Source organism: Eschrichtius robustus, chromosome 1 (genome assembly GCF_028021215.1).
Source record: "Eschrichtius robustus isolate mEscRob2 chromosome 1, mEscRob2.pri, whole genome shotgun sequence".
Lineage (NCBI taxonomy): Eukaryota > Metazoa > Chordata > Mammalia > Artiodactyla > Eschrichtiidae > Eschrichtius > Eschrichtius robustus.
Window position 1 is genome coordinate 74,584,733 of NC_090824.1, and position 13,247 is coordinate 74,597,979.

The window sequence follows — 13,247 nt, forward strand, 5'->3', positions numbered from 1 at the left end:
CTCAAGGTTTTGCTTTTTTTTTTTTTTTTTTGCATAACACCTTAATCATAGGAAGCGTTTCAATATTTACAGTGTATGTTCTTCCCAAGCATGAAACTCCAAATGCCCTTTGGTAGGTCTATTTCTCCCACTGGCTCTGACACAATTTTTAAAGGAGAAAATCTCTTCCACATGCAGCTCAGTATGAGACAGTGTCATCGTCAGTTTAAAGCCCAGGGAAATACTTTATCAGCCTGGTATGTGTTTGCGCATTACAGCACCACACTCGGTCGGTTATAACAAGAACTGAACACGTTGTGCTTCATGTCTAGCTTTTCAAAATGATATGAATCTTCTTCTGAGTCAATTTCCTTTAACTGTTTCATATCCCTGTGTTAAAAATGGTTTCAATCTGTCCCATTTTTTGAGCCAAACTTCTCAGCTTTTCTTTGAGATCCAAAATTTCCTATCAGGCCTTGTTTATATCCTAGCTCACAACAGATTCTCAGTAAAACCAGGCTCATTCCAGTTTGTATAACAAGTTTCCATGAACAGTCAGGCCACCCTTGAAGCCACAGCGCTGGGTTTGAAAGCCCCTTGGAAGGGTTAAGCATTTGCAAAAGTGGCACATTATGAACATTTGTTCTAAAATTTTCATTTGATGTCATAGGTTGATTACATATTTTCTTTATCCACCTGTTTTCTCCTTAAATCATGTACTTACAATGGGCATGAAATTTTCTAGCTTAATCATCAATAGTTGTGGCTCTGAATAACTTCATTTTCCAGTGAACACCCTTGAAAATAATTCTGAAATCTCTTGACTGCCTGTAATAATTTTTATTCCTGAAACTAGCTTCTGAGTCCATAATACCATAATATATTCCTGCTACTTGTCTTCAGGTACTTTCAAAGTGGTATGGCTTTGTTTGTTTGTTTGTTAATTTTTATTTATTTATTTTTGTATTTTGGTCACGCTGCATGGCATGTGGGACGGTTCCCCAACCAGGGATCGAACCCGGGCCTCCACAGTGAAACCACTGAATCCTAACCACTAGGCCACCAGGGAATTCCCCAAAGTGGTATGGCTTTAAAAAATTTTTTTTCTAGACAATTGCTTAGTTAAGCATGGTTCCATAATTCAATGGCTATTTTAATGTCCTAGCTTTGAAACGGGTTATATAAGCCCAAATTTTCAGTGGGAGAAAATATTCTACTCAAAACTTTCCATTAGTTTGGTAAGTAGAATCCTAAATGCTCACCCGAAATCTCTATCTTTGGAGCAGCGTTTTGTTTCCTGGCTAGGGTATGGGAGGCAGAGTCCCTGCAATATTCTCAGCAAATCTCCATTCTTCTCTGCAATTCTAAACAATGCAGCAAAGGAATGGCCCAAGTCTGAAAGGCTAAGTAGACTTTTTCTCAGACTCCCATTTACATTTATTATCGTTAAAACATATGTGAATATGTTTTTGAATATTTTTTTGAATACTCAGTCAAGAGCAATGTCTTCAAGAAGGTAGAGCTAGATTGTGAACAGGAGTTATGCCTAATTTATCTTTCTCCACCTCCCCCCTAACACCCCCTCCTCCACCAGAGTCTAGCTCAGGAATACTTGAGCATGTTCATGGTTTTATCATTAAAGAACATTTAAGAAGTGAGCGATTGTATTGTGCATATGGTATAGCAGAAGGTGAGATGAACAACAGTGATGAAGAGACAGGCCTATAAAGGCCAAGCATCCCACGGAACAAACAAAACTATATAAGGTATTAGCACTGTGGGGTGGTCAAAAATTCATCCTTTCAACAAATAAGTGCCTCTGTATGCCAAGCACTGAGATAGGTACCTTGGGGTCATGGAGGAAGCACCTCCTTAAATACAAACCCCCCAAAATTAAGGTTTTAAAGAGGATTCTGTAGCACTTCTCAACAATAAAAACATGAACTAAAAAAAATGAATTATTGAGAGTAGCAACAACATGGATAAAACTCAAAATTCACTATTCTGAGTAAAATAAGCCAGACAAAAAAGAGTACATCTTTATTTGATTCCATTTATATAAAATTCTAGAAAGTGCAAACTAATCCACAGTGACAGAAAGCAGATCAGTGGTTGCAAGGGGCCCGAGAGAGGAATTACAAAGGGGCACAAGTAATCACTTAGGGAATGATGCCTATGTTTACAATGTTGATTGCGGTGATGGTTTCACAAAAGTATAGTTATGTCAAAACTTAATGAGCAGTACACTTTAAATATTGGATGCCAAAATACCTTAATAAAGCTGTTTTTTAAAAAATCCAGAGCAAAGAGATAGAGAGGGAGGGAGGGATGGGGAGAGAGAAAGAGAATGAATTCTAGGGCCTCTCTTGCAATTCTTTCTTGCTCAAGGACACCAGATGGTGTCAATTGTAAGATCCTTTTTCGGTATTCTGCTGCAGTCTTAGCTGCCAGGATGGTCTATAGGCTCAACTTTCTCGTCTTAAGTAGAACTGGCCTGTGAAGTCTTTCACTTCACCTGGTCTGGTCTCCTCTTGGACCCAGAATGCAGCTTGGACTCCTTGTCTCTGCCTCCACTTGCTGGGAAGTTTCCTCCATTCGAAATGATCCAAATTTCCTCTCCTTTCAGGCCCAGCTAAGAGAAGATTTATTTCAGAGTCTTCCCTATCCATTCCTGCAGAAAGAGTTCTGTACCTTCTTCAAGTTTCTCTGGTATTTATAATCTAAACTGCTCTTTTGACACCTTTTTGCTGCCATGTACTGTTTGCTTTTCATATGTATGTTTTATCTTCTGAACTAGATTATGAACTTCTTCAGGGCAGGGACTGAGTCCTATTTATCTTTGTGTCTCTCCCAAGGCACTTAATAAGTGCTTAATAAGTGTCAGTTGTAAAACACCTCACTTTGATAGTCTTTCCAAAGCATTATCTCAGCCGTTATCTCATTTGATCATTACATCAACACTGTGAGATTGGAGGAGCTAGAAATATGTTAGTTCTTCCTTTTGACAGATAAGGAACCGGAAACCCAAGGTCACACAGTTTGTTAGAGACAGAGATGGAACAGATAATTGCATGTGAAGGTTTGATCCAATTCAAGGCTTCCCAAGGCTCTCCCCTCTGCCCTCCTACCTGAAGACAGGCCTCTGTACCCTTCACCTCCTCATTTCCCCAGTACTTTAGAGCTGCTTAGCCAAAGCTTTGTAGTACCATTTTAGAAAATTTGGCAACTATGAGACATGAAATTTCAGTAGATTTCTGATCAGCTCTGAGTCACCAAAGCACGCTTGCTATTTTGTTCCAAGTGCTGTTTGTTAGGGACATTATGCCTGATATTTAATGACGCTGCACTACAGAACTGAGGAAGCATAAATGATCTTTAAAAGCCTTAGAAAATGACAGCACTTTAACATTAAGCATGAAAGGTGGAAGTTGACAAGATGACCAGGGGTAAAAAATTTCTGCACGGGATCACCCTATTTCCCTATGTATTGCTAGCAGAATTCTCTAGTTGGTACCAAAAGAAAAGGTTAAACTCTCTGCCACCCAGCACATCTAGCCCTGAGATTCTTTTCCCTCTACCCCAGACTATCTGCTTCTCTGATGCAAGAGATTTCATAACCTTGGTGCAATTTACTTAACATCAAATATTTTAAAAATAATTCACCTAATTCCAGTCGACTTTGAAAAAAGGGTGGGTGAGGGTTAAGACAGAGAGAGGTGGGGAGACCCCCCTGAGAAGAGCAATGACCTTTGGTCAAAGTCCATAGCCAGCCTGAGGTCAAGGCCAGAGAGGAAGTCAGGGGAATTGTCCTCCTCCTCCCATCACTGTCTTCTCTCCCTCCCACCTCCTGCTGGGATCCCCCATTGGCTGATACCAGTCAGGGAATATGGGAACCCTGAAGTCCTGAGGTAGTCCTTACCTTCTACATAGGTTGAAGAACAGAAGGTGGATCTGGGGGGCAAATGTAAGACATCCAGCTCACTGGTCTAGGGGTGGGCAGGTGACCCAACCTGGCAATAAGACATATGGGAAAGTCTGCTGGGTGGTTCTGGGAAAGATTTTCTTCCCTGACTGTTACAGGAAGAAGGCTCTTCCCCTTCCTTCTTGCTTGGGATGCTGTTGAGAGGATGTACTCCTTGAACTTCTGAAGCCACCTTTTGACCACGAGGGGACTGCGAAGAGAATTGCAAACAACCTTGATACCAGGGAGCTGCTAAGAAGCCTTAGGACCCCCAGCTCCAGACTTCTGGTTAAGCAAACAATAAATGTCCACATAGTCTAAAAACAGAAGACAGGGGTTTTAGTGAAGGATGAGAGGTAAAGGAGAGGGCAGAGGAGGAGCCTGGGGGAGGAAATTGGATGGGAAGCCCACCCAAGGGGCAGGGCTGGGAGCGCCTGACCCAGGAGACTTGCAGACAGGGTCGGGGTGGGCGGCAGGTCTGGGAAGGTTCAGAGGGCCCTTGGGTCAGGTTTACCCTCTGCAAGCCGCGACCTTGAGCAAGCCACATAACCTCTTTGCGCTTTAGTCTTCCCCTCTGTAAAATGGGTATGATACTGACTTCCTCGCAGGACACTGTAAGAACTAAACGGGGCGGGGCAAGGCAAGTAAAACGCTTGGCGTAGTCTGACTCATCGTGGGCCCTCAGTAGAAGCTGGCAATTACTACCATCTTCTCAACGTTTGCCCTCAACATGGGGGAAGGTACCCAGGAGAAAGGGCAAAGAAGTCTGCCTACGACGTCTCCCTTTCCCAGCCCGGATTCCGAACACCCAGTCTTCCGGCCGTTGGGGTCTAAGGGCGCGAGCGAGGCGGGGGGCGGAGCCTGCGTTCCCGCCTCGAGCGGGGCCCCGCCCCCTACCACTGCCTCCGGTGCGCTTTCGGCCTTTTCCCTTCCCCCGACCTCCCCGCGCGGTCCTCCGGGGCCTAGCTTCCCGCAGCCCCTGCGCCCGGCCCGAGGGAGAGCTTCCGGAGCCCGGGCGCGGCCGGGGGCCGGGTGTTGCCGCCGCCGGCCTGCCCGCCCCAGCCCCCTCGGCACTGCCTCGGGAGCTTCAGCTGCCCACGCTGTGCAGGTTTGCTCCGGAGGGTCGGCGGGCGGCGCTGCGGGGAGGAGGAGCGCTGGGAGGGTCAAGCTGGCCAGTCCCCGGTATCCGGTCGCCGAGACCGCCCTCGGCCTTGGGAATCCTTGACTGCCCAGACGGAAGGAAAGTAGGCGCTGGAGAGCCCGCTCCGCATTTTGATTCATCTCGGGCCCTGTAAGGGTCACATCTTGTGAAAATACCTGTAAAATCAATTTAACGTTCAGTGCAGCGTGTAAAGACAGCTCTAAGAATTTAAAAGACGCCTGAGTCAGAACATTTAAATGCTTCGGTCCTTGTATCACCGTTTTAACACGTCTGAGTGCAAAGGGTGGAGAATCGAGCCTGATTGCCGCCACCGTTCACGCCCTGTAGCACTTTAAAAGGGTAAAGGACAGCACCCTAAAAAACCCCAAGTGGGCACTTCCCCTAGGGAGGGAAGAACAGCTGACTTTTTTGAAATTTGGATTGGTCCTCATTTCCGTGGGCGAAGTTTCCCTGCAAAATTTATTTGCAGGCTTAGATCCGTGATAAACAGAATGCTAAAACACTGAGCTTAACTAAGTAGTGGCTTTTGTTGACAAGTCGATTGTGTTATTAATTCTTAATGTCTCATCCAAGGCAGGAATCGTTATCTCAGTTTTGCAGGTGGGAAAAAGTTTGGCACAAAAAAGCAATTCCTTTAAATTCGCACAGAAGCAACGGCTGAGCCGCAAATTAAGTCTTAGCATTCTGATACCTCAGCTACGTCCCCCTCTAGACCATGTTACAACACAAATGAGTAGTTACTTTGATGTTACTCATAAAACCAGGGAGTAAACCAAATGTTCTGTGAACATGAAGTGTTAAATCATAGTAACCTATGTCTGTTCTGCTTTGGGAGGCTCAGCTTCCCTTTGGAGTTTGATACTTTGCAGAGAGGAGGGGGTGGAGCAAAGAAAGAAAAAAATGGGAAGTCATGTCAAGGGAAAAATTTTGTCTCCACAGAGTCCAAACTGTGCCCATCTTTACTGCCCTTTTGTGTTGATGTCATTCTTTTCAGTGTACTCCGTGTTCTGGCAAAACACCGACGGCTCACGTCGTCCTCCCGGCCTCAGACGCATTAATACACCTTTGGGTTCCTCTTCTGGCCCTGACCTCCCTGTCAGTCTTCTTGTCATGCTCTTTCCTCCAGGTGCTCTTTACTAACGCTGTTATGTGAAAACCAGTTGCTTTTGTTCAAGTGTGGAATGATTCGTCACTCCTGAGGGATGTTTCTAGAGTTAATGATCAAAAGCTACCAACAGATCTCAGATGAAAGGACAAGTTAAAGAAGCACAAGAAACTATTGTGGAATTTGATAGCTGAGTTATTTGACTGGAGAAAAAAGCAGACCTGGATTTTTTTCCCCCTTTTCCCAGTTCACTCATAACTAGAAAGCAGCAGCTCAGTTTTGACCTTAGACATAATGGTGGGGGGAGGGGGCCATCCTCCCGTTTAAACTAGTGAATTGGAAAGTTTTCTTTCCCAAGGAGGCTCCTTTTCAGACAGGACCCAGGATGTGTGACATAGTCCCCGCCCTGTAAGAGGTGTTTCTCCTCCCCTGCTTGTAGATGACAGAAATTTGAACCCAAGGTAGTTGTCTCTCTCGAGCAGCTAAGCCAGTTTATTTATCTTTTTGTTTCTTTTACTCAGTTGGACAGATAAGAATCACAAGAAAAGCAGATGGCATCCGGGGATTTCTGTTCATCTGGAGAAGGGATGGAAATACTCCAACAAGGTAAGGGTAGCCATTTGCAAGAGGTTTGAGGACTTATCCACAGAGGTCTTATCTAGGGTCTTGTCTTCTGTAATAAAAAGGGGGAATTCCCTGGTGGTCCAGTGGTTAGGATTCGGCGCTTTCACTGCCATGGCCTGGGTTCATCCCCTGGTTGGGGAACTGAGGTGCCATGCGACGTTGCCAAAAAAATAAAAAAAGGATTTATAATGTTCACCAGTATGGTTTCTCGCACAGAAGCCTAACTTTCTAGGGAAACTAGAATACTTGAAGATTCTTAAACACTCTCTTATTGGCAGACAGATTATACTGACTCCTGTTCTGTACCTGCTAGTGCAGTAGACTAAAATTTCAAGATGCTCCCATGCTGAGTTAGCAAGCATATCCTGAAGATGAGGGTGGCCAGTGAACTTCTGAAAGCTACCTTCCTACCTGTGTCTTGAATTTTCTCATATCTTGTCCTCCAAAATCTCAGATCCTTCCATATCTTGAATTCTTTGCATATCTCAAATCCTTTCTTGAATCCTTCAAAAACTTGAATCTTCTGTATTTTGACCATTTCCATAGTGATCTTTCAATGCCTTGGGGGAAAAAAAAGAGAGATTTCTTATTCTCTAAAAGGACTCTGGTATGATGGTCCAAAGAATGAAAATGTAAGTGTTTGGTAAGTGGGAGTAAAACAGAAGACCTCAGCAGAAAGCACGTGGGAAAAGAGATGGAAAAAAAGCCCTTTGAGCATATGGAATAAGCAGTGGATCCTGACTTCTCGCACTTTTTCTCATGCATATGCTGTTCTGCATCCACATGGGTTACTCAGTCTATTTACAATAAGGAGAATTTGGTTAGTTAAATTTTTTATTTACTGTTAAGAATATACCTTCTCTCAGTCTTGCTTAAGCGACTAGAGATCACATACAAAAAGGGAACTTTACATGTGTTTTTTTTTTTCCTTCCTCAAGAGCTCTAGGTATTCTGTGTGAATGAGGCATTTTAGGTACTGTGGTATACCAACGAGTCCCTTATTCTTGATTCTCTTTGTCTAATATTTTCCAACTGCATTTCCATTTTCTAAGATCTTAGTTTTTTTAAGACTCATTCCCTAATTCTTGATTAATGTCCTTGTATATAATATAAATACTTGTTACTTTGAGTATTGCCTCTAGTTTATTTGTGGATTTTTTTCTTTCTTTCTTTCTTTTTTTGGCCACGCCACAGGGCTTGTGGGATCTTAGTTCCTTGACCAGGGATTGAACCCCGGACCCTCGGCAGTGAAAGCACAGGGTCCTTACCACTGGACCGCCAGGGAATTCCCTATTTTTTGATTTTCTTAAAATTTTCATTCGATTTAGAAAACTTCCCTACCAAAAACCTAGGGGTTTTTTGGAATTGAGTATTAAGCTAAGAGTTATGCTCAGTTATATAAATTGAGTCCATACTGTCTTTGCTTTTTGGTCCCTATGGGGGACATCCCTTTAAGTGTGCAGCAAACAGCTCCCTCCTTGTAACCTGAGTGAAGAGGACCTATTACAGAACCCACACTTCAGCAAACTGCTGCTGAGTCTCTCACAACACATGGACGAGAGTGGCTTAAGCCTCACACTGGCAAAGGAGCAGGCTCAGGTAAGGGCCCTGGGAGAAGGGCCAATAGGGAGGAAGGAAATATCTTCTGAGAAAGAGGGGTTCCTACCTGGGATTTTTTTGGTTTTCTAGGCGTGGAAGGAAGTTCGATTGCATAAGACAACGTGGTTAAGGTCTGAAATTTTACAGAGAGTCATTCAAGAGCTGCTTGTGGACTACTATGTGAAGACTCAAGACGGAAATTTAACTTCTGAGGACAAAAAGGTGAGGCAGGAGAGATGAAGTAGGCGTTGGTACCAGCTGTAGGAATGACCAGGCCAGCTATGGCTTCAACTGATTCTATGATCTGGGGGAAATAGGAGCTTTGAGTAATGGTTATCAAGAAAGAAAGGGACTGTAGTTATGGGGGAGAGGTGGGTGTGTTGTCAGGGTTTTGAAAAGAAGGATTGACAGGAGAAAGTACTGGCAGCTGGGAAGTTATCCGAAGGGGATGACACGTTTGAGGACTTTGAAGATGTGTGAAAAACTGGTTTGTGAGGATGGAGGAGGTGGAGTGGGAGAAGTTTTATAGTAACTTCTTTTTGTTTTTTATTCTCTCTCTCAGTTTCATGAGACCCTGGAACAGCGGCTGCTCGTGACTGAGCTGACACAGCTCTTAGGTCCCAGCCAGGAGAGGGAGGTGCCCCCACTGCTTGGGCTGGAGAAGGTGGACCTTCTGGAGCTCATGCCACCCTCAGAGGTTGGCGGGGAGCAGATATTGGGACCAAAGAAGGGAAATGGCTTAATTTCTCCCATATATTTAAACATTTTTTGGTTAAGCTTTATTGTTTCTATAAAAATGAAACATGTTCGTGGTGGTCAAACTCTAGTAAATAAGAAAGACATTACAAGGAAGAAAGTAAAAGCTGAAATACTAAACCTAGAAATAAATGCAGTATTATTATGTACAGCTTGACATAAATAGTATTATACCTTCCATACCTGTATAGAGAGTATAATCTGTTTTCACAATATATTTTGGACTTTTTTCAAGTATATGATTATTTTCAGGTAAATATATTACTTTTCAAATAACTGTAAATAAGATGATACCTCCTAAAACACTCTTTTTTTTTTTTTTATTGAAGTGTAGTTGATTTACAATATTGTGTTAGTTTCAGGTGTACAGCAAAGTGATTCAGTTATATGTATATTTATATCTATTCTTTTTCAGATTCTTTTCCCTTATAGGTTATTATAAAATATTGAGTAGAGTTTCCTGTGCTATACAGTAGGTCCTTGTTGGTTATCTATTTTATATATAGTAGTGTGTATATTGTTAGTCCCAACCTCCTGATTTATCCCTCCCACCTTCCTAAGGCACTCAGCAGTGTCCAGGCACATAGTTAGTGCTCAGAGTCCTTATTATATCATCAGTTTAAATTCCAGATAGGATTCCATTATATGGATGTAGCATGATTTGCTTAACCTTATTGATGGATATTAATTTAAGGTTATTTCCACATTTGTGCTGGTAGAAACCACACTGACAGGAACATGCTAGTTCATACGTGTCTTTGTATGATTATTTTCCGAGGTTAGTGCTTGAAGTGGGATCACCAGGTCACAGGCTACACACATAGAACACACTGGTACAAATTGCCAAACTGCTGTCCAGAGAGGAGCTCCCAGTGCACCTAGGTCCCCACATTTTCATCAACATGGGGTCTTGACAGTCACTGTATTCTTTGCTAATTTGATAGGTCAAAAATTAATCTCCCTGATGTCTCTTGATGCACTTTCTTTGGTTATCACTGAGATTGTTAATCATCACATATTCATTGACTGGATCTTTCTAGTTCCAACAGTCTGTCTGCATCTCTCTTTTCACTTCTGTGGCTGTAGGATTTTGTGTGGATGAGAGCCCGGCTCCTGCTTGAAGTGGAGGAGCAGCTCAAGAAGAAATGTTTCACTCTGCTCTGCTACCACAATCCCAGTTCAGGTGCGTGCTGGCTTGTGTTCTGTTCATGGCTGGCCTTCAGGGCTCCTGGTCTTCTCTTTTGAGCATAATGTGTTTGAATTTTAGATTTGGGCCAGAAGCTGAGAAGCGTTGGAAATGTTTACTTGTTTGTTTCCTTGCTGGTAGAATAAAAGCAAGAAATTTTGTACGGACTTCTTTTATTCAGCAAGGTGGCAGCGTCCTTTTGCTGCAGGGAAGGATAGTTCGTTCTTAAGAGAATCAGAATGAAATAGGGAGTAAAGTTCAGGTTAATAGGAGTTGACCTTTTCTTTATTTCTATGACTTAAAGAGTTAAGGCCCAGGGCTTCCCTGGTGGCGCAGTGGTTAAGAATCCACCTGCCAATGCAGGGGACACGGGTTTGAGCCCTGGTCCGGGAAGGTCCCACATGCCGTGGAGCAACTATGCCCGCGCCCCACAACTACCGAGCCTGTGCTCTAGAACCCGTGCACCACGACTACTGAAGCCCACGTGCCTAGAGCCCGTGCTCCGCAACAGGAGAGGCCACCGCAATGAAGAGTAGCCCCCGCTCCCCGCAACTAGAGAAAGCCCACGCACAGCAATGAAGACCCAATGCGGCCAAAAATAATAAATAAAATAAATAAATTAAAAAAAAAAGACCCAACACAGCCAAAAATAAATAAATAAATAAATTATTTTTTAAAAAAGATTAATAAAAAAGAATTAAGGGCCAAATCTGGAATTCAAAGTAAGAATGGAGAGAACTTGATGAGAACTGGGCTGTTTTTACCAGGCCATCAGAAGAAAAGCTAGAGGAAGACAGAATTTGTAGGGTTAGATATCGGATAGGGGCACTGAAACATGGCCTTCAAAGGGCAGGAGCAATTAGGGTTTTCCTATCCAGCGCTCTGTCTCTGCCCAGATTCAGACAGTGAAACCCTGAAGGCGGCAAAGGTATGGAACCTCGCAGAGGTCCTGGTGGGTGAGAAGCAGCAGTGCCAGGATGCCAGGAGCCAGCAGAAGGAGCAGATGGTGCTCCTGGAGAAGAAGAGTGCCACCTACTCCCAGGTTTGGCAGGGCAGTGGGATGGCCTCCTTTCATTTTTACCCTGACCCCAGGGGCCCCTCTGGGGAAGCCAGGGACTTCTGATCTGCTTTCTTTTCTACCCTCTTTCGTGGCCGCCCTCTTGCTCCTGCCTCCCGGGTGCTCAGGTGCTTCTCCGCTGCCTGGCCTTGCTGCAGAGACTTCTTCAGGAGCACCGGCTGAAGACTCAGTCTGAGCTGGACCGTATCAATGCCCAGTACCTGGAGATCAAGTGCAGCGCCATGATCCTTAAGCTGCGGTGAGCTGTGACCGCTGCGGATCTGAGGGACTCCATCTCATACACCACCCCCTCCAACCCTCGCCCTCATCTCTTTCGTCTCCATCATGCCTGGCACCCTGTGGGTGTTCAGTAAATGTCACATAGCAGTATTAGCCTTTGGATTACTCTAAAGCTGTCAACATTCTTGGGTCTTTTATTTTAAAGCCCTCTGAAATAGGTGGTTTATTGTGAGCTAAACTGCTCAGGAATTTGGAATGACCTTGTTTATCCTGTCACTGCTCAACACAGGACCTTGACCATTGGCAGGTCCTGTGTCCCATTCCTAAGTCTGCTGCTGTCAGGGATCCTCAGCTTGACATTTCTTTCTTCCCTCGGTCAGGATGGAAGAGCTAAAGATTTTGTCTGACACTTACACTGATGAGAAAGTGGAAGTTCATCGTCTCATTAGGTGAGAACTCCCAAGAGCCTGACGCAACTATTCAGACCTTGTCCCCATACCCTCCACCCTCCAGACTCATTCATTTTAGTGCCTTCTCATTCTCGTGTACTTTCTGAGGAACCAGATCCTTATATTGTATCTTCTGTGCCTGGGCTTTTAGGGACCGTTTGGAGGGGGCCATTCACCTACAAGAGCAGGACATGGAGAAGTCCCGACAGGTCCTGAACACCTATGAGGTCCTCGGGGAGGAGTTTGACAGGCTGGTGAAAGAGTACACCCAACTCAAGCAGGCAACTGAGAACAAGCGCTGGGCCCTCCAGGAGTTCAGCAAGGCCTGCCGCTGAGTGTGGGCAGGGCCAGGAGGCTCAGCTTCTGCATAGGGGCTGCCTCCTCCTCTTCCTGCTGAAAGGGCCACCACCACCTGAGCCCACCTTCACTCAAGGGAGCGTGGGGACACTTGCTCAAAACACTGCAGTCCTTTAGGCACCCTCCTGGTTTTTCTTCCTTGTTTACAATGAGAGTCTCTTCTAGCAAATGTAGCAGATTTGTATAATTTTCTGTACAGCTGTTTGTCAGTGTCAGCCCTGTATCGTACTTGATTATCTCCTGAATAAAGTGATAATGTTGTATCTGAGGATTTTAGTCATTTTCCTTTGGGCAAAGATAAAAAAAGAATATCAAAGGCTATATGGAAAAAAAAAAAAAAAAAGGCTATATAGATAAGGAGGGAAACTGAGTGGATCCAAATAGAGATGGATCCGTAATGCTTACTCAAAGGGGGAAGGTTGAAGGGCCAGCCCACCCACGTGGAGTCTTTTTTTTTTTTTTAATTAATTAATTTATTTATTTTTGGCTGTGTTGGGTCTTCGTTGCTGTGCTCGGTCTTTCTCTAGTTGCGGTGAGCGGGCTTCTCATAGCGGTGGCTTCTCTTGTCGTGGAGCACGGGCTCTAGGCACGCGGGCTTCAGTAGTTGTGGCACATGGGCTTAGTTGCTCTGCAGCATGCGGGATCTTCCCAGACCAGGGCTTGAACCGGTGCCCCCTGCATTGGCAGGTGGATTCTTAACCACTGCGCCACCAGGGAAGTCCCATGTGGAGTCTTAGAGGCTTCATTCTTAGCAGAAGTGGATTAAAACTGG

At 44.4% G+C, this 13,247-nt stretch overlaps 1 protein-coding gene across 5 annotated transcripts; it reads left to right on the forward strand.

Annotated features, from left to right (window-relative positions):
* The first annotated feature begins 4,867 nt into the window (after positions 1-4,867).
* On the forward strand, positions 4,868-12,738 carry HAUS4 (HAUS augmin like complex subunit 4). Of its 5 annotated transcripts, XM_068547764.1 has the most exons (11): positions 4,868-5,048; positions 6,097-6,228; positions 6,729-6,813; positions 8,295-8,430; positions 8,521-8,652; positions 8,993-9,127; positions 10,273-10,369; positions 11,269-11,414; positions 11,558-11,688; positions 12,050-12,118; positions 12,270-12,738. In XM_068547764.1, the coding sequence occupies exons 2-11, from the start codon at positions 6,213-6,215 to the stop codon at positions 12,451-12,453; spliced, it is 1,131 nt and encodes a 376-aa protein (XP_068403865.1). In that variant the 5' UTR covers positions 4,868-5,048; positions 6,097-6,212; the 3' UTR covers positions 12,454-12,738. The 5 variants fall into 5 exon arrangements, with proteins under 5 accessions (XP_068403865.1, XP_068403874.1, XP_068403891.1 ...); XM_068547773.1 differs by lacking the exon at positions 6,097-6,228 and having other exon boundaries at positions 4,870-5,048; positions 8,288-8,430; XM_068547790.1 differs by lacking the exons at positions 4,868-5,048; positions 6,097-6,228 and adding an exon at positions 5,117-5,231 and having other exon boundaries at positions 8,288-8,430.
* The last annotated feature ends 509 nt before the right edge of the window (positions 12,739-13,247 follow it).